This window comes from Pygocentrus nattereri, chromosome 13, assembly GCF_015220715.1.
Source record: "Pygocentrus nattereri isolate fPygNat1 chromosome 13, fPygNat1.pri, whole genome shotgun sequence".
Classification (NCBI taxonomy): Eukaryota; Metazoa; Chordata; class Actinopteri; order Characiformes; family Serrasalmidae; genus Pygocentrus; species Pygocentrus nattereri.
In genome coordinates this window covers 24,898,970-24,925,448 of record NC_051223.1, presented here as the reverse complement: position 1 = coordinate 24,925,448, position 26,479 = coordinate 24,898,970, and the positions used below count along the sequence as shown (strand labels likewise).

The following is a 26,479-nucleotide window of genomic DNA, read 5'->3' as shown; positions in this document are numbered from 1 at the left end:
CGAGAGTAAACTGGTACAACGCAGCCTGTGTCACTCTGTGCTCGGAAGTCAACACCTCATAAAAGGATGGATATTTTGCATTTCATGCAAATCGTTGAGATAAACAGGCCGTTCAGTTTTATGGCATCAAAGCATCAGTCAATATGCTGTATTATGACATCACTGTTTATTTGTCATGAGCAATTACGTTACTGATCTTGATCTCAGTCTGTGACAGATTGTAGTTTATTTTCAAATAGGTATTTGCTTGACACCTTATGAATAGAAATATAATAACACACATTTTTGTTTCAGTTCTTACTGCTTTGAATTTGCTGAAGATGCAAACTGTTTATCCATTTAGTATAACTCTTCCCCATAGTGATGTACAGACTGGGGGGGTTTGGCATATATGTAAACATTAAAAGCTTAAAATGTTGCATAGATTTCTTCTACATACATGTGTATATTTCAGTTTGGTGAAGTATGGTAACATGGTGGAATACCAGTAGAAAAGGGTCATGCTGTCCATGAGATTTGTTTTGACTCCCTGACGAAGGCTTGTGCCGAAAAGCATCAGATTTAATATGACCATGCCATGACAATAAAGGCTTTTTTTGCTTTAGAAAGGAGAATGCCTTTGAGTTTTTTTTTTTCAGGTTTTTGATATATGTGCATGTATTAGCATATATTTAAATATAAAAAAATTGCACAATTATATATTTAGGATGCATATATTGCATTTATTGCACATGTATTTCTTCTATAAGCAATTATATGTACATACAGTTTTTTTCTTTCACATTATTTTTCCAAGAAGCTTTATTTTTAATCGTTACATTTGAAAAAATTGGATTCAATGCATGAATAAACTAAGAGTTTCATTATAAAAGCTGCACATTCATTTGAAAGAAAAAGAGATCTGAAAAAAATAACAGCTGATGTTTAATGTATTTCATCAATAGACGCATTTTTATTTCTCAAATGAAGGTTATATTACTTCATTAAAGTGTTTTTTGGAACAAAACCTTTCAAATAAACAAAACATGACTCACAAATGACAGATTATAAAAAGTGCTGGTCAGACTTCCATGGAAATGTCCGTCTGATGTAATATGATCCCACACGGTCAATCATTTACATCCTCCACCCAGAATCAATTTCCCTTAGATCTCAGAAAGCAAACAAAAGCAGTCCATGCAAAGAGTTTATTAATGAATAATTTGTTGTAATGTACAAAGGAAGCACTTTGCCAACATTGTGTTTAAAACTGATTGCTTCAAATACGTGCCTATAATAAACACTTCCCTTCTTTAAAATACTCTAAAAATAATGTTCTGAATTTAAATATCTGTCAAAGCTTTCTTTTGGAAGATACAAATATGCATTATGAAATATAATGTTTTGTTCAGTATATAGTACCAAATGCAATAATATGCAAAACCTTAGGCCCCAGTTTTACCCAGGATACACTGCTTAACTCATGCGGAGAGGGAACACACATTAATACCCAGTTGTACAAAAACAGACACACACAGTTTCTGTATGAAAATAGAAAAAAATAATACACGAAACATACATTTTGCAACACTATAGTTCTTCCATGTTGCACAAACTGTTACAAAGGCTTAGAGACAACTATGCACTGATGCTAATGGCTATTCAACAGCTAATAACATTTGAGGGACGGGGTTGGATGGATAGATGAGTTACTGTTACTGTTTTTTTGACCCCAAACATCCATAAGCTTCTGGAGTATATTGACCATTTATGCACTGTGGTGACCTAAGCCACCTTCAGTCACCTTAACCCTTATGACAAACAATGCTGAACACTATTTCATCAGGTTGCTGTTCTCATGTAGCTGTTATTCATGTGTACATACACTTTGCCCACATTGCACAGCACTTACAAAGCAGCTACACATACTGACTGCTAAAATACGAATGAAAGGCTGATATTGTTTGGCAGAATGTCATGTATGCCCTATGCTGAGCATACAAGACAGCATTATTAACTTGACAGCATGACAACTTGAGGGAAGACAACAACATACAAGATATCTCGTCAATTTTGTGTCAAAAGGCACGCCAACACCACCTGAACACCTCACAGGCTCTGCAGGAAATTACACATACTCACACATAGGCAAAATGATTGTAATCAAGCAAATGAAATGACACAGTTAATTGTCAAGTACTTAGAATACAATATTTTCATTTATACACTCTGAGGTTTGCTTGATAAAAATAAATACACTTTCTTTTTGCATGGGTGACATGATGTGATGTGTTTTCTGTTGGCTACTGCTAATCATAAGCCTTGGATTGCATATAAGATACTGAAAGTCAGACCAAGGTTTTAAGGTAAGGTTTTACATCATAGGCTATGAAAAAACGACAGATCAAGCTTCAGAATTACAGTATAATGCTGGGACTTTCAGTGACCATAAGTCCTTGTAAATGTACTAGCAGGTACAATGTTTAATAATGTAAAGTTCAACACATAAAACCTGTGTACCTTAGGAATCACAATGCTATAGCTGTGTTTTATCAAATGAGAAAGAGTGAAAAAGGTGCGAATGTAAAGGTTCACACACACTTGAGATGGAACTTGTACTATTTACAACAGCAAACTTGTTTAATAAAGTGTATTTGCTACTCTGCTATATGGAAGTGGATTTCAATACACACATAAGGACATTTATCCCAACTTGTATATCAATATATCTCTATATATATTTATCTTCTAGCCATTCATGACTTCATACAAAAAATACTTTGATTTTATATTATAGCACAGTGTAATCTATCTGGTCCGGCCTCAAAGATAACACACTGAGCACAAAGCTCAGAATGATTGCTTTATGTGTCTAAGTGAATGTTTTTGGTATTGGCAATACTGTAGATGACACGTGTAAACTGGCATGTTTTTGTATTTTATTTCAATGGCACTGTAAAACTGTTTGGTGAATATCTGACAAAACGTCAACATTTGCTGGTGCAGAGAAAATTATTTACAACTTTTATGTCTAAAACTGAGTTATTTTGCATCCAGTCTTTGTTTAATTAGATATATGTTAATCTCAACAGCTGTGTCAAGAATGAACAGCATTGCTCATCTTCTCTCGAGAAAAGCAAAAGTAAAAAATTATAATTATAAAAATATGTAACAGATGAGGAGAGGGTGCTGTTTGTACAAAGCAAAAAGTCCTAATCTATACAGAGATGAAGAAAAGAATACCAAGAGGTGGAGTCGTTGACTGTAGCAGATATTCCAGCCAGGATATGGCAGATACAGTGATATGGCATGACAGTTTGAGTTGTTATGACAATCTCCGAGTTCACACCCTCTCAACTCTGCTGGGATCATAGGCATCTGAGGAATGAAAGGACATTTGAATCAATTCACCAATTTGATTCAGGAACAGCATCCAGCAGTTAAGATGAGCAAAATCTCTCTGGATTTCAGAATTTTGATAGTGTGTGTGGGTTGCTATCAGTGAAATATACTAGACTATGCTTCCCTCTTGTGGCAAGAAACATTTACTGCAACTGAATTTGTAATGTGAAGGGCGCAATGCAACCACCTCAGAAAACACTCCTGAAAAGCACTGAACTGAATATAGGTTTTGAAACTAAATTTTGTCCAGTCTTTTGATGAGCATTCCAAGTTGCAATCTATCCACTACTATGAAACATTTTTCTAAACTAAACACTCACACAGGAGCTTCATCTGTATTATGCAGTGATTGCAAGGCCTTGTTAAGATAGTACTGTGAATAAAAAGATTTCTGTCAAAGGCTTGGAACCAGTGTGGTGTATGTGACAATTCTTTCCGTCATGAGATCTACAAAATGAAAAAATGTCTGAAATCTATGCTTTATGCTATTTTATAAGTGCAAATCCTTTAACATATGCTTTACAGGGGGGAAAAACCTTAATGCCTTTTTTGTTATTAAATTTGGTGCAAATTTTAATTTCAACTTATTTGCTAAGTTCAACAAAAAATAATACATAAAATGTGTCATAACTTTTGCAGAGGCCATATTTTCCCCCTCAATATGCTGAGTCAAGCAAATAAACTGTAACTGTGCATTAAAATGTGTAGAAGTGCGCTCTCTATAGAGGATGTGTTCTTATTTTCATCTATAACGAAACGCCATTTATTTGACCAGGGAGCCCAAACTTTTGCAAATGACTGTGTGTGTATGTGTGTTCAAATTAAACATGTTATAACAATGAATTACTTTCTTTTAATTCTGATTTAATACATTGTTTACAACATTCAAAAACTGGATATTTGGGTAATCCCTGGTGCCAGAAAAGCGCATGTTATTTTACAATTTTTTATTTACGATTTTTAAAATATTAATAACGATTTTTAAAATATTTTAATTGCTTTGTTCAGGTAATGCCACTATACATTCAGATATGAGCGTAGTTTCTAATGCTGATGATGCATGTAAAACACACACAGTCAGGAAAAGTATGGCTGAAATTTGATTGCACTCTTCTGTGGAATTGGTCAGATGTCGCTTACGCCACTCTGGTTCCACACTTTCAACATCTGACTACCTTTAATCTTTGGTTAATTATCACCATGTAAATGAATGTACTGACCTGAGACAGAGTGAACATCATCATCGTCTAGTGCAGCCAAGTCATCAGACATACTGAATGTGGCTGGCAAGGTAATCTCTCTCTTGGTCACTGTGCCACTGCGAGGCTGAGGGACTGGACACAATATGAACTTTGGTTGTTGCTGTGAACTTTCCTGAAACATTTCTTCTTCTGGTTCTTCGCTTTTTCTGTCATCTTCATCCTCCTTTTTTTCAAAAGCAGCTTCGCACTCATCTGCTTCCATTTCACTTTCTACAGTTTGCTCTTTTTCTCCCTCTAGTACTTCCTCCTCTTGAACAGATTTTTCCTCCCCCATTTCCTCCTCTTTCTCCATCTCTTTGGTGAAAGTGCTGATGCATGATATTGGCTCTCCCTCCTCAACAGGATTAATGTGCTCTGCAGACAGTTCTTCATTTCTGAACATGTAAGATACGAGATGCGCACTTGACTTGTCCTCTTGGCCTTCAGACACCTCTTCAGCAAGAGAGGCCTTTTTCTCACCTCCACAAACACTTAAAGCTAATTCTTCATCCTCAGTCACTGGTAGCGACAAACGCAAGTTGCTGGGGGGAAACTCAGGCAGCTCCAACACTGCGGAAACTGTTTGGCTCTCTGTGCTGAGCTCTTCTCTAGAGGCATTATCTTGCCTAATGCCTGGATCTTTCTTTACCATCTTCAGTTCACAGCTGTGTACTGATGTCTCTACCACTTCCTCATACTCTCTACTCACATACTGTGTATCCTCATTTAGGCTTATCTCCCTGGTTTGCATAGCAAAGCCTGCTTGAGTCATGACTTTCGCTTTTCCTTCATTCTGTTTCCCATCATTCTGATTGACAACCAAGGCTTCAGCTGGCACAGCAATGCCCAAGATCCGGGCAGCCCTCTGTTCAATTGACTCATGCTCAGGAATGCCCTGAGCACACTGAACCTGGTACAATTTGCTTAGATCTTCTGTTGGCAAGCTGTTGGCTTTCTCTTGACTCAAAAGACTTTCCAGATGTTCATCTGCTAATGTCTTCTCATTACTCCAGCTGAGATAGTCTGAATAGCCGTCATCATCATCATCAGCATAGTTTCCTTTAAACCTAAAATGCTGAGTTCTGGCACCATGGATGTGAGGAGACCTTTGTTTGGTGACCCCTTTGCTCCTGCTCTCCACTTCTTTCTCAAGGTCAAGTTTAGCAGTGATGCACGTTTGAATATTTAAACTCTGATCCACAATAAATTCAGGGCTGTTTCTGCTTCTGTCTCCTCCACTATCTGATGATGTGATGTGTAAGGCCTCACATGTTTCTGAGTTGTCAGAGGGACTTGTAAGCATTGGGGAGTCGGGGCTTAAGCCTGTAGGCGATCCTGATGTCACCGTGTCTGGGATTGCTGTGTACACCGTCAGCCCCACATCCTTCAGTAAGGACTCCTTTGGCACAGGAATATCTAGCCTTTGTCCCCTGGGCTCACCTTGTATTCTCTGCAAGACCTCATAGCTTACAAAACTAGTGTCATTTTGTACAGGCATGTCTTGTCTTTGTGCTATGTCAGAATTTGCTACTCTCTCCTTTGGCCTGGAGAAAGCACTTCTCACTTCCCTGTATTCTTGATCCACTTCTGTTTTGCCCTTGTTCTCTAAATCTGACTTGATGTTTAAGTTGTCTTTCTTCAAAAGCTGCTCAGGACTTTGTTCCTTATGTGACAGGTATCTCTTCAAGTTTTTTGGTGTTTTCCCAGGCTGCATAACTTCTGTGCATGTGTTGGTCACCTCTAGAATGTTTTGTAATGCCTCATCCAGATCCTCTAATGTCTGGTCAATGCTTGGTTGTTGTTTGCTGTTCTGATCTTGCAGCTCCTTGTTAAAAGACTCAAGCTCCCCAATGGCATCCCATGGACGCCTGTTGACAGGCTTTAACAGAAATTGGCCAAAAATCTCTTGGCCACCTGGTGCTCGGGATTTAGGCGCGCTCTTCCTCATTGGAGGCTGGTGATCAGGAGATGGTGGTGTCGGAGATGTTAGGAGCTGAGCTGGACTCTTTGCACTGGAGCTGCTCCCTGCCCTCGTTCGGGAAAATGCACTGTTGCTGGAAAGGTTAAGATTCTTTTGACCTTTCATGGGATACCCAAAAGTGGCATTGCAATCTGTACTTACTCCACTGTCTGTAGTGGTGTCAGAGGATGGAGGGTCATATGTGGCTTGGGTATGAGAGCTTGGTGAATAAACACCTCTGGAAACCTCAGGAGAGCCTGTCTGAGTCTCTTGGTTCCTGTATTGATCTCCTGGCCAGGACCCCGCATAGCACAATTCTTTGTCAGCACTTGCTTGAAGAGACCAAACATCTACAATCTCTTTCTTAAGTGGAGCTCTTTTAGAGTTCTTGATTGCTGAGGCGCTGCTGGGCTGTATATGTGATTCACTGCTGATGGAGATTGTAGAGGAGTCTTGGCTATGAGGCTGAGTCACTGTGTTCTCTGAGGGTGTCACCACTGGACTCGGCACTTTTTCATTGTTGTTTGGATCAGCGGTTCCCTTGCTTGCCATCACGTTTATTGGAACCGACACTAGGCAAAACATGGTCTCTTTCAGTTTTTTCTTGTTTTTCTTATTCTCAGCTGCAGTTTGTGCCTCAAATTGTTTTACTTGGGTAATCGTCTCACAGCTCTGCTGTGATGGTGTCATTTGGAAGGAATCAGAATAGTCATGGCCAGACAGATACCTGTTGGAATTTTCATCAGATACTGATTTTGAGTCCTTTGAAACATCCTTCTGCATGGCTGCTTCGTTAATACAGTCACTGATATTGCTTTTACTTGCTTCTGTGCTGCTGTATATTTTTTCTGTGAGTGGAAAGGCACTGTCATCAGGAGCTTTCTCAGATAAAGAGACGATAGGAATCTCTTTTCTGATGTTTCTGATTTTGTCAGCGTCCGTCAATGAATTCCCATCTATCCCCCCTCCTGAGATGTGCCTGACACGTGGATCATCAAAGGGTATGTACTGAACATTTCCCATCCTCTCCTCACTGTAAGCTGGGTAGGCTTGTCTTCTGCAGGGCATACTCCTTCTCCCATCCCTGTGATGATCTGGCCAAGACATGCCTGTCTGTCTTATGAACCACTCCTGTACTTCTGCCATGGCTGGTCCCTGCATATATGGGTCACCTCTGTACTGATAGTTCCCCATTGAATTTGCATAAGTCCTGTGCCCTCCCCTGATTGGAGGCTGTCTCCTGTAGGATGGCGGAGGGATGTAACCTGGAGGCTCCACGCCAGACCCTCCAGGTTCCTGTGCAAAGTACTCCTGTCTGGTGAAAGGCAGTGGAGTCCTGTCTCTGGCATGAGTCATAAATTCGCCAGAGAGCATTTCTGAACTTCCACGCATCTGCTGGTGAACCTCATACGATGGAGGTCTAAGAGGTCGGCTAAAACGGGGTTTTGAAGGGGGTGCAGACTGCACACCTGTCCGCACATTGTCAATCCACCGCTCCCTGCTTTCGCCTTCACTGACATGACGTCCATGTGACTCCCGTATCTGATGCCCGTTTGTTCGGTAGCTCCCATATGGATCTTGGCCAGGGGATGATGTGCTTAAGAACTGGACGCTGTCTGAGGGCATAGCCATTCTGGGTAGTGACTGGGATTTGGCTTTGGGCCTTGGTGGAACAGCACCCTCTGCTGTTCGAGGCCGCCGCTGCTGCTCTTGTGCCCATCTCTCACTTTCACTCTCAGAGGTTTGTCGGCCCATTCCCACAGCTGGGCGCCACTCTTCTGTTCCCAGGCTCTGATACTTCCTTTCTGCTGCTATTCTCCACTGGTACAGGGCCAGTTCACGCTCTCTGGCACGCGCACTGTCCGCCCTGCGCTGCCTCTCACGGCGATGCTCCTCTGTGCTTAAGGCTGACTCTGGCCTTCGCTGCATGCCCTCTGGCTTAATAGGAACCCCTGATTCCTTTCCATGCAGCTCCCTAAAATCAGCGTAGTCCAGAAGTGCATTAAAGTCCTGACCCCGTCTACGCCAGTAAGACACATCCCGCTCTGGTCTGGGCTGAGAGTACATTACCCTGTGGCTCTCATGGAATCTGCATTGAGAAGACACAAGAAACAAAAGTCTGAGAGTTAGCATCATTTCTGAAGGCAAAAATAATTTACTTTATCTTAATCTTACTGACAGTCTGTCTAAATATGGGTGATGAAGTTTTCATATATAGTAACTTTCTTAAGCAGATCAACTGTATAACATTACTAAGTAAAATTACATCTTTGAAACTTACGATTGGCAAAACTATGTCATTTACAAAATAAATTATAAAGCAATGAATAGATATAGAGATAATAAAGTGAGGCTTCTAAATCTCAATTAGGCCTTGGCGGGGAAGTTCAAATCAGTATTGATGGTTTGAGGAGGGAGCCAGCATTGAATCCCCTAGCCTCTAGCTTAGTATAAATGGATGTCAGCACTGACAGACCACTCTAACTACCGTATCACGACTGCAGAGGGTTTCTGATCAGCATATGTATCAACTCTAACATTAATTAATTCAGGAAAAATTAGCCTGACGATGAGCCTTGAAATTTACAATGGGTATAAAAGCTGAAATAAGTACAAGATCACAGAATAATTCATTTTAAGGTTTTTTATTATTGATATGTTTCTGATTTATTACTGATATATCTTATTTTAAATAATAGACTATAAATCTAACAATGTGAGAGCAGAATGCCTAATTTTTGCAAAGTACTCCCCAGAAATATGTACTATATTCATATTCAAGTGCTGACAAAAAAAGACACGTCCTCACGAAAAGGGCTTTTTCCCAGCTTTCATGGCAGCACTGCATTGACTCCGCCTATGAAACTGCTGTACTATAATTAGTAGCATAACGATGTTCACACTTGAATTCATCATGTATTATTAATTCCAATGTTACATAAGACATTAAGGAGCGGAATATTGATCTGAAAAAGGTCTCATGGGATTTGTAGTTTACCAGTGGGTTTGCCTGTAGCAGTGAGCATGCAAAGCAGGGGGTGCTGAGGGCTGTCCCGCTACAGTGCTGTTTACAATACAGCAGTCCCAGATGGCAGGAAATGAATCAAACAGCAGATTGTCATTTCTAGATAATATAGTTAATAAGCCTATCAGGGACAGAGCAAGAGGGACTGAGAAACAGAGGGGCAGGACAGCAAGCCAAAATACAAGAGAAATTTGAGTTGTTTAAAGAACATAAAGACTCGATATAAACTGAAGGCTGTAAAAAGTTGGTTATAGGTTTAAAGAAGAAAGAATGATGGCATAGAAAGACAGAGTATGCACAAAAGAGAGAGGGAGCTGTTAGATTCTTGTCCTACAGCTGTGGAAAAGTCCTTGACAGCTCCCACCTTTACATAACACTCCACCACTCCACATCCCCCAAGCCAGCTTAAACCTGAGCTGCTCTGCAAGATCAAAAAAGGAGAAAAAAAAAGGAAAAACAACGACAAAGGAGAGAGGGTCTTGTATGTGCTGGAGTAAAGAGTGGCTTTAAGATGAAGGCAGTGGGGTGTTAGATACTGAAAACACTTTCACTCACCCACTGTCTGTGGTCAGGCTATCTCCTGGTGACTGTCCATCTCCTAGGTTACCGTTGTCCTCTTCCTCTGTCCTCTGCTTCCTGTCCCTGCTCTCTGTGTCACTGGGGCCGCCCCTAGACGCCATCTGCCTGACACCGCCGCCACCATAAACACAGTCTCCCTTGTAGCCATTCACCGTGCCATGTCCCGTCCGCTTCTCACCGATTTCACACCGGCTACTGCTGCGTGTCGGCGGCCGCTGATCATAGGTGGTGTGGTGGGACGAGGGCGAGTGTGAAGGGGGAACGTTGTTGTTGCTGCTGCTGACTTTGTATCCATGAGAGATGAGAAGGTCCTCCACACTGTACATGGCTGAGCGGGAGTGTGTTGTGGTGTCCTAAGTGCGTGTGCGTGGAATATCGTCAGAGTTCTATATGGATCCCAGCTGAGGCGAGCCTAGGAACAGCTGCATGAAAGGGGCCATCACTGTGAAAAGAGATGGGTAAAAAAAGAAAAAAACGGGACGAGGGGAGAAGAGAGAGTGAGAGAGAGAGAGAGAGAGTAAGAGAGAGTGAGAGAGAGAGAGAGAGTGGGAGAGAGAGAGTGAGAGAGAGTGGGAGAGAGAGAGAGAACGGTGCCATTAATATGATTATCCTTCCAAATCCCTTTCATGTGAAGACTGCGCCCCCCTACCCATAGGGGAGACAGTCAAACCAAAAAGGCCCTATCTTACAAGAAGAGAGGGAATTCTCAATGGCTGTCTGCCTGCCTGTCTCTCCAATTCCCTGCTCCTCTCCTCTCCTCCCCTTTTACCCTCCCCTCCACTTTCAGGGCAGCAATGATACTCAGTCCATCCCACTGAAGTAAGAGGCAACGTTCACAATACACACTCACCAGTGAGGGTTTAAAAAACTTAAGGGTTATCACGATTAACTGATTAAACTTAATTACATGATCAAAAATGCACATTTTAAATTCTCCAACTGTAAAAAAGATTAACCCTTTTAGAAAAGCTAGAAACGCTACAGATATTTTCTAACTGTTCAGTTTTTTATTAATTAGAAAAAGACAATTTTATTACTTCAGAAAGCCTCAGTAATCAGTAGATTATCCAATGTTTAATAGAATCAATACTGACATGCAGCCAACATAATAACCAACTTTTGTCTGTAAAGAAGTAAATGTAATGTTAAACAGAGGACAACAAAAAGAACATAAGAATAAATAAGATAGTAATTAAGCACAGGATATTAATTAAGAATGTATAATACTAATTAGACTTTAATTTATTCCACATAAAATAAATAAACATTTCTTATTTCCCATTAATATTCACATTTGGATGTTACAGTTCTGCACAAGATTAGTATGCTATACTGTTTGCTATAAACACGATCATTTATCAGAGAAGCGCAAAGCTATAAGGCTTGACTTAATCTGAGTGATTTTGCTTTGCACATGATGCCAGTCTTTGCCTATATGGACAAATTGCCATAACCAACATAAAACACTGTAAAATGCTGTTTACGGAGTTTTGTTATCATTATTCACAGTGATGGTCAAGGCGTAAAAGTTACATAACTTTGGATAATTGTGAACGGATGAAATTCAACTGATTTCGTTGTTCGTTAAAAGAAAAAAATATATATATACAAGCTCTGCATTTTTAGCCAAGTTGTGCCACTGGGCAATACCGAGTGTCAACCCCTGTTTTTCAGATTCACATTCTGATCTGATTTGAGGCACCAAACTAGTTAAAACCCCTAGTATTATTAGTATTATTTACTAATAAGTAAATAAGCTGCTTCTTTGCTGACTGGTTGTAAGTTATCCACCTGGATGTATAGCCAACCTTTATGTTCAAAAACATTCTGATTTGGTTCTTATCAAGAGTATCATTGGTGCTTCTAGAACACTCAAAAAATGTACAATGAATATATAGTAACTGCATGAACTTCATAGTAAATGACATTATCATATAAATGCCATTATGCCATTATCTTATTTATTTATATATTTTTCTCTCTCTTAATACTATAGTTTTGCAAATTAAATAAAATTATTACCATGCTTGTGGTTTTATTGCCTATTTTTCTGTAATGTTTCTATTTTACTGGTGCATTTTATCTGTTGCAATTTAATCTTTAACCTCAAAGAAACTAAATATTGAGTCTCGTGAAAAACACCTTCAGATCTGAAGGAAATGTCAAGTTGAGTCTATAAAGCAAGCACTACTTCTACACCGTAGGAAGACGTTAAGCCCCAGTCCAAACTGAAAGATGATACCTGTTTAATCTACTGCTGTAGTGTAAATGCTTCATGAACGAAGCTTTAACCTCTATGTCCTTTATTCCACGTGAGTGCATCTGCTCATTCATACACAGATATGGCTGAGTGGATCTGTGACTGTGGAACTCAAGTCTGTCAGAGCACAGAGAGCACTAATGCGATTACCTCTCTTTCACAACCTTAAACCTGTTAGTCTTGGAGGATTGACTCTTGACTTTCGTTTGGCGACACCACCTCCTGTTTAACTTCCAGTTAGTTTTAAAAAGAATATGGAGGGATATTGTATGCGAATCTGAAAAACAGGGGTCGACACTGCCCAGTGGCCCTGGCCACAACATTTCACATCTTGGCCACTAAAAACACAGAGCTTGGAGATTTTTTTGTGTTTTTCCTTTAAACAAACCACCTAGAGCAGTTGAATTTCACACATTCACAAATATTCACCATTAGTAACAAAACAACTACTTTTCACCTACGATGCGAGATCCAGAGCCTGATTGGTCAGACATACAACTAACTGCATCATAAGATTTTGTGGGAATACACCAACAGTTACGTTAGAAATACTGTCGCAGATAGCCAACATGACACGTGACCATTTCTTTCTAGAAAGAAACTGGGTTATAAAACATGGCTTCAGTGCTAGTGGTAGCGCCGAAAATAAAAAATAAAAAATAGACAACAATGATGATTAATGAAACAAAAACAACAAAAAAGAATGTACAGAGCCGCGTGTGGCTTGATTAGAGTTTGAGAGATGGATGTAATATTTTGTAAAGCATGTCATCAGTTTCCATGACAGGTTTTTGTACCAAAGCAAGCTTTTAATTGTAAATACTATACATACGAATAACATAACCCTATAAGTCTGGCCACAAATTCTTAGTTTTGGCCACAGGAATCAAGAACCAGATGGCCAGTGTAATTTTTATCTATCTACCTATGGGTGGGCAATATGGCAAAAATAAAGCTTCAATACTTCAACACATTTTCACGGCACACAATATGGATGATATTCAGTTTTAGCCTGCCTGTAAAGTCTAGCACCCACATGTGATTATGCAGCCACGCTGATGTACCAGAATGTGGCTTGGTGTTGTCATGTTGAAATAAGCATGGGTGTCCCTGAAAAAGATGGCATCTAAAAGGCAGCATATGTTGCTCCAATTCCACCACTAGCACTGTATCAATGCATTAATGGTGCTTTCACAGATGTGCAAGTTACCCTCTAATACTCCCTCCAATACCATGACAGACCCTGGCTTTTTAACTTTACGCTGGTGGCAATGTGGATGGTCTTTTTCTTCTTTGGCTCATAGAACTTAATGTCCATTATTTCCATTAACAGTCAAAGGTTGAATCGTCTGACCACGTTTCCACTGTGCATGAAAAGTGGCCAAAAGAGACCAGAGATGTCAGCAGCGTTTCTGGATGCTGTTTACATGTGGCTTTCAGTGTGCAGAGTACAGTCTTAACAGTATTTATTTGCAACAGTTTGTCAAAGTATTCCTGAGTCCAAGCAGTGATATCCCTCACATACAGCTTTTTAATGCAGTGTCACCTGAGGAAACAAAACTTACAGACCTTCAATTGTGGTTTTTGGTCTTGTCCTTTACACAATCCAGAAACTTCCCTGGATTTCCTAAATCTTTTGATGATCTTATGCTTTATGGAGGGTGAAATACTATTATTTGTTTTTAAGCTGTTGGATATTTTTCTGATGCATTTATGCAAAGTGGTGAGCCTCAACCCATCCTTGCTCATAAAGGACAAGGCCTTTTCTGGATGCTCCTTTTCTGCCCAAGCATGATTGCATAACTTGTTAAAGATGTTTTTTGAGCATCTTTGGATCATCAAGGATCATGGACATGAGACGCAGGGGCAATGAGGGTGCTGCAGCACCTCTGATTACAACTGTTCAAAATAATAATAAAGATTTGACTGTAGTAAAGACCCGTGTGTGTTTTTTTAGAGCAGAGTTTGTATTTTTATATATTTTTTTAACCTGTAGTAACCCTGCATTGTAAACACCATATTTTTGTTACAGTGAGAAAAAACTGCTGGCCTCTTTGAGGGTGTATCCGCAAACACACACAGGTTGAGGATGTAATGTAATAATAGCGTTTTATAAACTGCCGTATCTTGCATCCAGTATGCATTCCACTGTTGTTCCACAATCTCGGTGTGTGAATGTAGGCGCAACACAATCGATTACCGCACCACAAATCAACAATCTGACTGGTTGCTGCTCAGTTCATTTGCATAAAGTTCATCCAGAATGAGAAAGCAGTTGTTTGATGTCTACACTGTCATCTCTCGCCTCATTCTAGCACTGTATGACATGTTCTGTTTGATGTCAATTAGCAAAAAAGAGCAAATCATTTTGCATTACATCATCAGTCACATTACATATATGCTGCTTAGACATTTGAACCCCCCTTAAAAACACCTTCACGTGTCCCTGATTGTGGTGTAATTTGTCACAATAACGACAACTTATCCTCATTCTGCCCACACCTATGCCTACCTCTGCAGAAAAGGCTAACAAATATGAATTTGTAAGGTGGATGCGGAGAGGTCGCAACTGAATGACTTTTAGAATTTCCTGCCTGGCTAGTTTAAGTAGCCTCACAGACATTAGCGTTTGATACCTGAGAACACTGCCTCCCACTGCAGCAACTAATACAGACAGAGGTCAAAAGAGTGGCCTCTAAAATAATATTGATCACTTTCCAGTTGTTTTCTTCACGCACACACACAGGCTGAGAAGGCCCATGATAGGTGAGATCGTAAGCAACATTTAGCTTAACCGAAACTACAGATGTCTTCCAACCATGTGTTTCCCATTGGCAACAAAAGCAAGAAAGAAGGAAATGCAGTAAGCACAGATACTATCAAAACCCTCACTTTTCCACAACTTCCACCCAAACCATCACAATATCCACACCAACTTGCACACGCGCACACACATACACAAACTCTATTATCCGAAAGCCAGCACTATTTAAATTCCAGTAAACCCTCTTATGCAATGGTCTTAACATTTGATACAGCGTTCATACACTGTTTTTGCAAAAGTAAGCAATAGCCTAAGCTGCACTCGTACAATGAAGCAAAGCTATTGTGCTGCTGCTGAATGACACAGAGAAGTGCTTGTTGATTTTAAAAACACGGCTGCCGCTTTCATGATGGAAAACAGCTTCTCAGTGTGGCTCAGAGACGTGCGGATCTGGTAGATTTGGACGATAACGCTCTTTTTTTATTAATGACCTGCTTTTATGGCTAACATATGCGGCGGGCTAAAAATAAACAAAACCACATGCGGACTGATGATGTCATGAGACTACGCTGTGCAAAACCTAGACTGAGAAGGCATGAATAAATTTCATAGAAACAGTCACACATGTAGATAGACCCATTTTACTGTGAGTTGCCCCCTCCTAGGCCAAAGCCGCAGAGTGGAACACAAATGACAAAAACAAAAACATGCATAATAAATCCTCTAGGCATTCAGTACTGCGGAGCTTAACATACAAGTTTGCGAAAAAAAGTGTTTCCTTTAGCAACCCTGACTAAAAACTGCCTTGTGGAGTTTATTTCCTTGGAAATAATCCCTTATTACAGTTACAAGATTAGAATTAAATCTCTCCATTGCGAGGAGGCTAAGGTATTGGCTCTGTTCCTCCATAGACAATGAGGTATGACTGTGGCGTAAATCCTTGGCCTCACTCATAAATAAATCACACATTTTTAGATCTGTGCGTTTGGAGGGCATCTGGCCCGCCTTCCCATCAGGGCCACAGAGCGCCCAGCACTGCCGCCCTGACAGTTTGGTGTCAGCTCCTTATTCATAGCCTTAGTGAGATTTGTGGAGTGTGCTTGAGAGGATGGGAGGAGGCAGGGATGGAGAAAAAATGGTGCAGGACAGAAGCAAAACCTGTGGAGTCATTCCTGAGTTTGTTCAAGCTAACAGAACTAATGATCGTGTGAAACCCTTGTGATCACGATTCACCATTTAATTAACGATAGAAACTCAAAACTACTGAATTCTTTGAGTGCTCAGAAGTCCTGTAGCACAGAGACAGGCTTCAAAAGTTCCATCTTGCGACAGAATTATTTCCCCCACTACAACTCCTCTGGGTAAAATTATTCAATTGACTACAATCAACTAAAGCCATCTGAGTATCTAAAATTGGACTGGGTTACTTAGTAGTTCCAAAGAGTCCAGGCAAAATCATAATACACTATACACATCCATCCAAAGGTCTGCAGACACCAAATCATTTAAGGTTTTTTTTCTGAAATCGAGTCTATTAATAGGCTTTACTCTAGAGGTTTAAACATTACTGTGAGGATTTGATTGCATTCAGCCACTAGAGCATTAGTGAAGTCAGGTACTGATGTTGGACGAATAGTTTGGGATCACAAACGCCACTATAGGTCCTAAAGCCTGAGTAGACTGATAAACCAACTTGATGATCAGTTATTAATCTCAGTATCGCTAAACTTTTTTGAGAGATTATAGAACTTCACAGGTAATAAGCTTAGAATTGGTGCTTTGCTGGTCTCACACAAGCATTTCATAGCAGGTTGCATATATGCTTTTAACTGAAAATCACATAGCTGCCCACTTTACATTCAAATTTGCAGGATTTTGATACTGGGTTATGGTTAACTGTTTGCTTAGTTTATGAGACAGCAGTGGGATTATGGGAGCAGAAGTGAACCAAAGTGGAAACTTCAGTGTCTCCAGCCAACAAGCAAATGGATACAAAAAAAAAAGAACAAAGTACGTTATGTCCTTTAAAAAAAATTCCATTTGAGCCACACCTAATGATTGTTCTACACTCTCCATTGCAGTGACACCCTGAAAATGTGCCTCAAGATGCACATACACAAATTCAGTTCTGATCGCGGCGCTTTCACTGTTTACTTTGTGAGATCACAGGGGTCGACCTGCTCTTCCTGAGGATGCAAATGATTCGAGGGAAAGTAGAATGTGTGACTGTGCGTGATGGAAGATCTGACTGGTTAGCGCTGATTCCTCAGAAGAGAAAGTCATAACAGAGGAAATCAGCTAAAGTGAGCTGGCCTTTACCTTTACACTAAAGGTTTCTTCATTGCCTTAACGTCACTGAGGCTGAGCCCCCCCATTACTGTTGTTCACTCAGCTTCACCCTCTAAAGCAGGGGTGCCCAAATCTCTTGTCCTGGGAGGTTAAAGCGCCCCTAAACCACAACAATGTGTTGAGGTGGGCCAAGACACAAAAAGACAAAACTATAAAAAATATAGACTATAAATATTTTTTCCCAAAAAACAATTTCAAAAAGAAAATAAGAATTTAACATGACAAATGTACTATAAAAATTGTGTTCTGTTATTAGGAGGGAGGTAAAGGTAACTTTCTGGTGAGCCGATTCAAATATCCACATAGGCCAAATTCAGGCATTTCTCTACCTGCAAAAAGAGCTAGAAACACAAAAGAGGGAAAACAAACAAACAGAGGAAACAAAAATTATTAATTTACAAAGTGAAATTAGTTAAGGAAGAGTGTTAAGGGTATATTCCCTGCATTACAGAATACATTTAATAGATTTAAGCTAAAGGGCCTAAATAACAAGAATAATCTTATGCCATCAAGTGCTGTTAAGTTATGGATTATAAAAACACAAATTATTCTAAAAATGTTTATAAATTACATATATTGCTACTGTAATAACCTGGCAAATTATCATACATAGGTTAAAAAAAAAGTTGAATTAAACCTTTATGAAACTAAACTGAATAACAATCCTTCTTAATATCCAATACATGATTGGGTAATATTACTCAAAGCACTTTGAGGATATTTTGTCATATTTTGTCAAGACTTCATTGAATTTAGGATGTGGGTCTAAACATTTCTCTATTTAAAAAAAACATCAAATAAGTAATTAAAATACTTAATTAAAATACTTATTTTAGTACAAAAACATGAAATTTTCTCCATTTTTTAAAATTAAATCAAAATCTGAACTACCAAACAAACGTCTACAGCATGTTTTGTATTTTCTCAAGCAGTACATCAATCCACTCTTGGTTGACTTTCAGCATCGCGAAAAAACACAAAAGTGGACTGTAAAAATTGACCTGAAGGTTAAAATAAAGAGGTCAAGTTAATCCTACATACATACAACAGGATCTGAGCTCATCTGTTAGCCTATATCACAAAGAGTCAGACCCCTGCGTCTCATAGCACTAATGCCAGCCAAATCGCCCAGGGCTTTCTTTACACACAAAGAGGCCCTAATCTAACCCTTCTGGGCAAAGCTGAAGCCACCCACCACCCTTGTTTTGTTCAGGCAGTGTCCATGGTTACTTAATGTTTTGCTTTTCTCAAAAGCAGGTTTTTCATAGAATAGACTACAAGTGAGGTGACGACTCCAGCACTAAAGAAACGCTTTCAGACGCCAGTAATTCGATTGGCAGTGTCATCAAAGGCCTGTGAAGGCAGGAAATAATACTTTTTCAGGATGGGTCTACCACATTACAAATCACAGTGCCAGGCTTCTGTTCTACAGACACACACGTGTTCACCATCCCAGAGTTTTACACCGATTTTTAAATCTTGTGTGCACTTGGAGTAATTTCAGTGACTAGCCTGAACGAAAGTTAACCTTGATGGAGTTCCACATGGTTAGAAATACAGTTCATCCAGAGACTGGGCTAAACTTTATTTCAAACTATGTGGAAACATCATCAGGTTTCTTCTAAGAGGAATCAAGTACTGAATTGCTAATTCAGTCATGACCGTCCAATTTATCACAAGTAAATACAGTAGTGCTGTTAATCTCAACTCAAACCACTAATTGTGGATCCTTAAAGCCATATTTTCAATTGCAGGTCAAAAGCTATGCTACACTAGTGCGGTCATATTATTCTGTCATATTATTGCTTTTAATGCTGTTTTATTCAATGATAGTTTATGCAATATAAACTGCAATCCTATGAGCTAAAACTCTATTTATGATGTTTTATTTAATAATGATAACAACAACAATAACATTTAATACACTTTTGGGGACACCAAGGAGTTATTACATGGGACTATAAAAGTTATACAGAGACATTTTATAATGTGTTTTTTGCCCAAGAATTTGAACGCATTTTTCAAAAGTGATTCATTCTGAATAGGTTTCGGCAAAAACAGTTAAAAATCTGATCAAACAAAAAACATCCAACAATACTTAGAGAGAATAAATAGCTTGGAAAAAGTGAAGGCTTTGGCAGAGACATGCACAACCCAGCAGGTCGATATATCATGAGGTAGGCAGCACTGGTGCCTATAAAATTCAAAGTATTGAGCGTGACTTATGGCTGAGGCTATTCCTCAGACTGATCCTCAGTGCAGAGCTGCTTTTGACCTGCTCAGCATGTCTGTACGTAATTAGCATCCATCAAGGGGCTATGACTACTGAGAGATGACGGTGACAAAGTTTATCAGTTCAGGGGCTCAGATCAAAGAATCAGCACACACAAGCACTATGATAATTACCATATTTAACTTCCCAAGATCACAAACGAGAAGGGAGGAGAGAAAGAGACATTTAAACAAACACCTTTCTACTAAACATGACATGTCATGGAAAACATTGTTGGACGTAGCCAGCACCCATAAAATAAAACACCAGTTTCAAAACACGCTGATTTGAATTCTATCAATTCAATTGTTTTGACGATTTATTTAATTTATGTTAATTTTGTGGAATATAACAGAGAAGATGAACGTGAGGGACATCATACAACCTCTGTTTTTCTGTTACACTTTGGTCCAAAGTGCAGGTCACTGACACAGGTTTCTATTTTCAACAGGAGATGGGAAAAAGCTCAGCACAATCACGACAGCAGATGCTTATCTATACATACTTCTCCCTTGAGCATAATCACGTCATGGTAATTAATCTGACCAGAAAAAATTACACAGAATAGAGAGTGTAACAGTGCACATGTGTTCCATATGTCTATAGGGTCTATAATGACTGCATCAGATCATTAGGCAACAAACACGCGTTCAACTTTCATCACTTTTAATTGCAGCTAATCCAGTTTCTACTAATCTGCATATGGTTGCACTTTGCAGCCTAACACAACCAGAAGGAATTTGAAAGTTTACTTTTTTCCATTACTGCTGAATGTAGGGTTTGTGCAGAGAAGGCCAAGTCTTACTCTTGAGCTGAACCTTTCAACAGAAATCTTCAGAAGCCACCCTCTTTCGCTCTGTTATTATACTCCTACTAGCTGGAAGAAATGATTTTGCCAACTCTACCACTGCCACTTTTCACATGGTATATACTAGCAGTGCAACAATACATTCATCCCATAGTTCATTTCAATTCTTAATACTGGCTTCACAGTTCAATATTTTGATGGAAAATTATGACTGTATCCATGTTGCACAGCTTACTAATGAATATGATGGAGGGAGATGTTGACTAGTGCTGGTTGTTTGTAAACTTTATGGCTGAAACAATACAACTGCATTCAATGCAACAGATAAGAGAATGTCCAAGAATGTCCATGGTTACATCCCTAATATACACATTCTCCTGATGCCCAATCAAACCAAACAATAGCTTAATCAGGGATATGAATAATATTGTGGTAGGGTGTTTGCAATAAGGTGCCTTCAATTTCTGTATTAGTCACATGACTGTCATGCTTCTCTCTCTCTCTTTGGTGCTGTTACTTATTTTACAACATATGCTGAGAAATGATGACAAACAGCAATTTTGCAATACTGTCTACAATATCAGCATCAACGATTTCTGATAAAAAGATATTATGAAAGCAATAAACCACGTGAGGCTGTGCATGACAGTGACTTTTTCACAGGTAGGCATATCATTAGGCTGTTTATTATAAAGATTTTCTCTGTATAAGCAGTTTTTCTAACTACAATGACAATGCAAATTTCCATCAGTGTTCCTATGCCATTTCCAGTCTTATATTAGCACCAAGCTACTGTGTTGTACATCCCTTTTCCCATGCTGAGTTTAGTATTCCTCGAGGCAAATCCATCTAGAACATGGACAATGAACTGGGTTCTTTCTTCACCGTTATGCTTGGTGGTCTATGCGATCAGCTAGTCAAATGTTGTTCTAAGTGACTGTGCAGTAATATAGAACAGTACAACCGCTGTGAGGTGGTCAGCGATGTGCATGTATCGAGTACTCTCACAATAGGCAAATGGCTCCGCCAAACAGATTTTAGCACCAGAATTAGCCACTTCATAATTTAATTTCAGGCACTACTAAACACGTTTTAAATAAATAAATGAAACAACTTTGGTTGACAGAGCATGAAAATACTTCAGTCTAGTTGACACATTAGCTATCTACCATTTCAAACATTTCCAGTCCTTTTTTTTGGCATTTCAAATGCCAAGTGTAGTCTCCGTGGTCATGCATTATAGAAAACAAATGTGTACAGCTTGTACAGTGATTAGCCTAAATACAAGAGCAGCTCCACATTTGTTATTATAAATGTGTCAGGTTTTCCTTGGGCAACATTATTACACTATGTTACATCTTACTATCCTCCTTCCACATTACATAACCACAATAAGTTATTTATCAGGGTTGTAGATAGCCTGGATCTAGACAGCACTGGCGTCTCTGCGGAGATCTGATGAACTACTGGGAAAGAACTTTCAAAACAATGAGTCATGGAATATCTTCCAGTGCCTCAGCAGTGTTTGACCAGCCCTTTCCTCTGCAGCTGGAGCCAAAGACACGCTCCCACTTAAAGGGAAACTCTGCTCTCACACGCCACACTCTTCTGGTAGCAGTGTCAAGAATGACCAGTGTGCTTAGGTCATTCGCACAAACACAGACACACTGAAAGACAGTTACTCACTCTTTCACACACAAACAATGGCACGCTACACACACCGACCCCAACACTCTCCCTTTCCTTCACTTTTCTCTGCACTCTTCCCTTCTCTGAGAGTCTCCCACTGGGAGTACAGTGTCTCTCACACAATACAGCCACCATCAGAGGTGGATTTCGTGACTAGCTAAACTTAGCGGTGAGAAGCGGTGGTCTAATAGCTGAACCTCTTTAGAATGGACCATTAAGGGACCAGTGAAATGAAAATTGTGCCCTTTTAACTCCAAAGACTAGACAAACCTTACCGTCAGTATTACAGGTCAAGAATCCTATCATGGACTACAACAGGCTACAACAACAATGCCTCTTAAACTGGGGTTCTGAGACCCCTGTGAGCCAGAGCAAGGCTGTCTGTGATAAACGTAGTCTTATTTTTATCAAAATGCCATATGTTCATTAATATTATACTAAATAAATTTAAGCTCGTGTCACTATGTAATACAATCCCACACTATAAGTTTAAATGTTTGTACACATCTTCTCTTTGAGTATTTTTTGACAAATCAAAGGTATTAAAGGGTTTTCTGTTGATTTTTGTTTAGATGTGTGCATAATTACACCAGCCATTCAGAGTGGTTGTGTGAAAACGGTTTTCATCTAAAACATATTTTTTAAAGTAATTCATGGTGTAGAAGTAAACGCAAAGAAAACATATTTTTCCTATATACAATTACTTGACCATAATCAACACATAAAAGAAATTCATAAATATAAATAAAAATACAGAAGACAGGCTTAGCTTCACTAGTCATTTTGTATATAAGAAAGCTAGATTTGCATTGATGTCATGACCTTTGATTTCTATAAACAAGAGCATGAAGAAATCCAAGTTTCTCTACAACGACCATTTCATATCTAACCAGGCTGATTTTGTTTACATCCCAATGATTGACTTACACAGAAATTTTGAAAACTCAGCAGAATTCCTGGGATTAAGAGCGAGTTTGGCAAACCAATCTCTTTGCTGCAGTAACTTGGAGAGTCTTCAAGCTTTACACTAGACGTTGGAACTTCAAGGGCATTGGTGAGGTCAGGTACTGATGCTGGATGATTAGTTCTAGATCACAAACGGCCCTCTAATTCATCCCAAATTGAATGGAGGGAGCTTCATCACTCCACAGTTCCACTGCTCCACAGCCCAATGCTGGGGAGATTTATAACCCTCTGGCTGACGCTTGGCATTAGACATGGTGACATTAGGCTCATTTGCAGCTGCTCTAAATCGTCCTATTCTATTGACAGTGCTTTCTATGCAGATTATACAAGCTGTGTGTGCGCAGCTGAACACCTGTGTCCACAAGGGGTACACCTTAATGCAGCTGAAATCTCAAATTAGATTTATATGTTTCTGGATAATTTTGAACACAGAGTAGGCTTATTATTAATTTTAGCCCACTTATTCAGTAACCATGAGTTATTCACTAACTGCAATAAAACTAATATAGAGGTTGTCTAGTTATGAGAATGAGGATCTTAAATGTAGACCCACATATGAGCCCTGTTCCTTTAAGGGGTTAACAGTTTATATTTCCAGCTGAACTAATGAATTATTTTATTTATTTCTCTTAACTCATCCCCAGCCTGAAAAAACAAAAATACATTAGGTGATCCCAATAATGTCAACTGTATGGAAGTGGAACTACTCAAGAAGTCCTGATGTAAACTCAGAAGTAGCTCTGAGACCACCCTCTCTCCAAGACATGGTTGGTGAATAAGGTCCTTGTTGCATTCATACAATGACTCAATTTTAACAGAATGAGATAATGATGCTTAGCAGACGTTTTGACACAGAGTACAAACATGATAATCAATCAGACTGAGGAATGCATGTCTTCCTTCAGCAGTACAGCCAGACACAACTGCTTAATCCATTCATCTTTAAGAAGAAGGACATCTACTATTGTATGACATTAGATGAAAGGGACCCTGATTTTAATGTTATTTGCAGCTGCCATCTTGACACACAGTGCATTCGGAGAGCAGCAGTCTGCTAGAAAATCCATACAAAAAGCAGGCAAAACTATAAATAGTTACATCCTGAAAATCTATAAGAAACTTTACAATACAGTGTATCCCTTTCTTTGATCGGTTTCATAATAAACACTCAGACATGCATACCTGCCGGTATTATTCATAGGGCAGTCAAGTTAGGTGACCAAAAGCAGATGCAAGCTCCAACTATCTGCCTACTACCAAGAAACAGACTCTGCTGTACTTGCCACGTAGGCCTAACATCCTATAAGATAAGTGATTTTCTGGCTGTGACTAAAGAACCTTCCTCCTTTTTCCTATGACTCCCACCGAGTCCACTCTGATTTCTAAGGTTAGGCCTACGCTGAGGTCTCCTCACAGCTCATAGATGAGACTCGTCCTCACTGAGAAGGGAGTATTCAGGAAGCGGACTGTGATTCTAGTTTAAAAGGGGGGCTGAATATATTACAGTTAACTCCAGCAATGTTCACATTCAGTGCATCTCAGTTTTTCCATGCTGAGGTAATACTCTTGACCTCAACTTGACATCTGCACGTTTCCTTACTGGCAGACAGTGTATCTTTTGTTTTTCCTCACTTTCTCCCCATCACTCTCTTTATGTCTGTGGACTTTGGGGCTCATGGCATGTGAGGAAAAATAACTCATTAGCAGCTGAGGCTGCAAATTGCTCCTAAACTTCCAGCACTATATTTTATGTATGTATCGCAGAGATGCTCCAGCTGTATTCTGAAGTTTCAAAGCTGTGAAAATGTGAGAGCTAGTCTCATTAGTTGCTGTGTTCATACACAGACCATTATCAAGATGAAGCTGCGGCTCTGAACGGAGGGAAAGTCAGCCTCCTCAACTGGACTCCATTCACACCTTAGTAGCACCGTAGCAGAGGAGCCGCGGAGGCTGACCTCACACTTCCCCGCTCAGGATCGACCTGGGGCGGCTGAGCGACTAGCAGCATCCCGCCAGGTTCACACTAAGGGTACAGTCCGCTCCCCTTACTGTCAAGAGACACGTTTGCCCTTTGAAGTAGTTCAGTTACCAGCTGGTGTGAACACACCTCAACCCCAACTGTTAGCCTGCCAAACCTAGACAACAACTGCTGATGTGCGAAGGGGGGGCACAAACAGATGATCGACAGATTCGTCCGAAACGTCGACATTGTTTTTCGCCTAGTTCTCTGCACTTCACTCTCTTTCCAAAGATTGTCTGAGAGAAGTAGACATTTTCCAACAGCCCATTTCCGTCCATTAGCTTCTTTCCAAACAGCCTATTTCCACATATTAGCTCCTTTTCAAACTGCTTATTTTCAGTCAGTTTGGCGTCACCGCTGGTAATTTGCTGATGAGGAAACTAGCAGTGAGGACCGTTAGAGCCCGTCCTGAGACAGCCACGCAGCTAACCTCACCAGCTAGCTCCCGCCTGCCTGACCAAACTGTCTCTCCTCACTGAAAAAGCCCCGCGAATCACACCAGAGCCGCTTCTTCTCAGAGGAAAGTTGTGCTGTACAGCGCGGCTCCGGCTCATATATCAGCCCGATGATTCGTCCTTGTGTAATCCGTCTGCTAGCTAACTTGGGCTAAGCCTGGCTGTCCGGCAGCGCGGTCTGCGGCGAGGTTTCACCCTCAGCTCCGTTAGTCAGCGAGTTCAAGCATGCGGGACACAGCGCAGCCCAGCCCTGACCAAAGCCCACCAATCACACTCCCAACGGAGGCGACAGACCCGCTAAACAAGCCCGTGCGCTCAAATTTAACGCGCAGCCCGGTCAGTCTTATTGATCAGGGTGAAGCGCGTGTCCACCTACCTGAGCTGTGCTGTCGGTTGAAGTGCTGCAGCTCAACACTGAGAGCTGCTCTGTAGTCCTGAGGCTGCCTGGAGGAGGCGGAGGGGAATGAGCTGCTACCTCCAGACTCCAAATGTTCTCCCTCTCCCTCTCTCTCTCTCTCTCTCTCTCTCTCTCTCTCTCTCTCTCTCTCTCTCTCTCTCTCTCTCTCTCTCTCTGTGTGTAGGGCAGGGCAGGAATGGTTCCTCCCAAAGAGAGAATAAACTTCACCCTACACACACACGTGCGCGCGCACACACAAACCTGAAACATTTGATGATCACGCAAAATTTGACTATTTCTAGTGTAATATTAG

General features: G+C 40.2%; 1 protein-coding gene across 1 annotated transcript; it reads right to left on the bottom strand.

Moving 5' to 3' along the window:
* Positions 1 to 930: 930 nt before the first annotated feature.
* jcada (junctional cadherin 5 associated a) lies at positions 931 to 26,243 on the bottom strand. The gene is made up of 4 exons (XM_017710980.2): positions 26,146 to 26,243; positions 10,163 to 10,628; positions 4,602 to 8,671; positions 931 to 3,357 (listed from the first exon to the last, which is right to left on the bottom strand). The coding sequence occupies exons 2-4, from the start codon at positions 10,510 to 10,512 to the stop codon at positions 3,323 to 3,325; spliced, it is 4,455 nt and encodes a 1,484-aa protein (XP_017566469.1). The 5' UTR covers positions 10,513 to 10,628; positions 26,146 to 26,243; the 3' UTR covers positions 931 to 3,322.
* Positions 26,244 to 26,479: the final 236 nt, after the last annotated feature.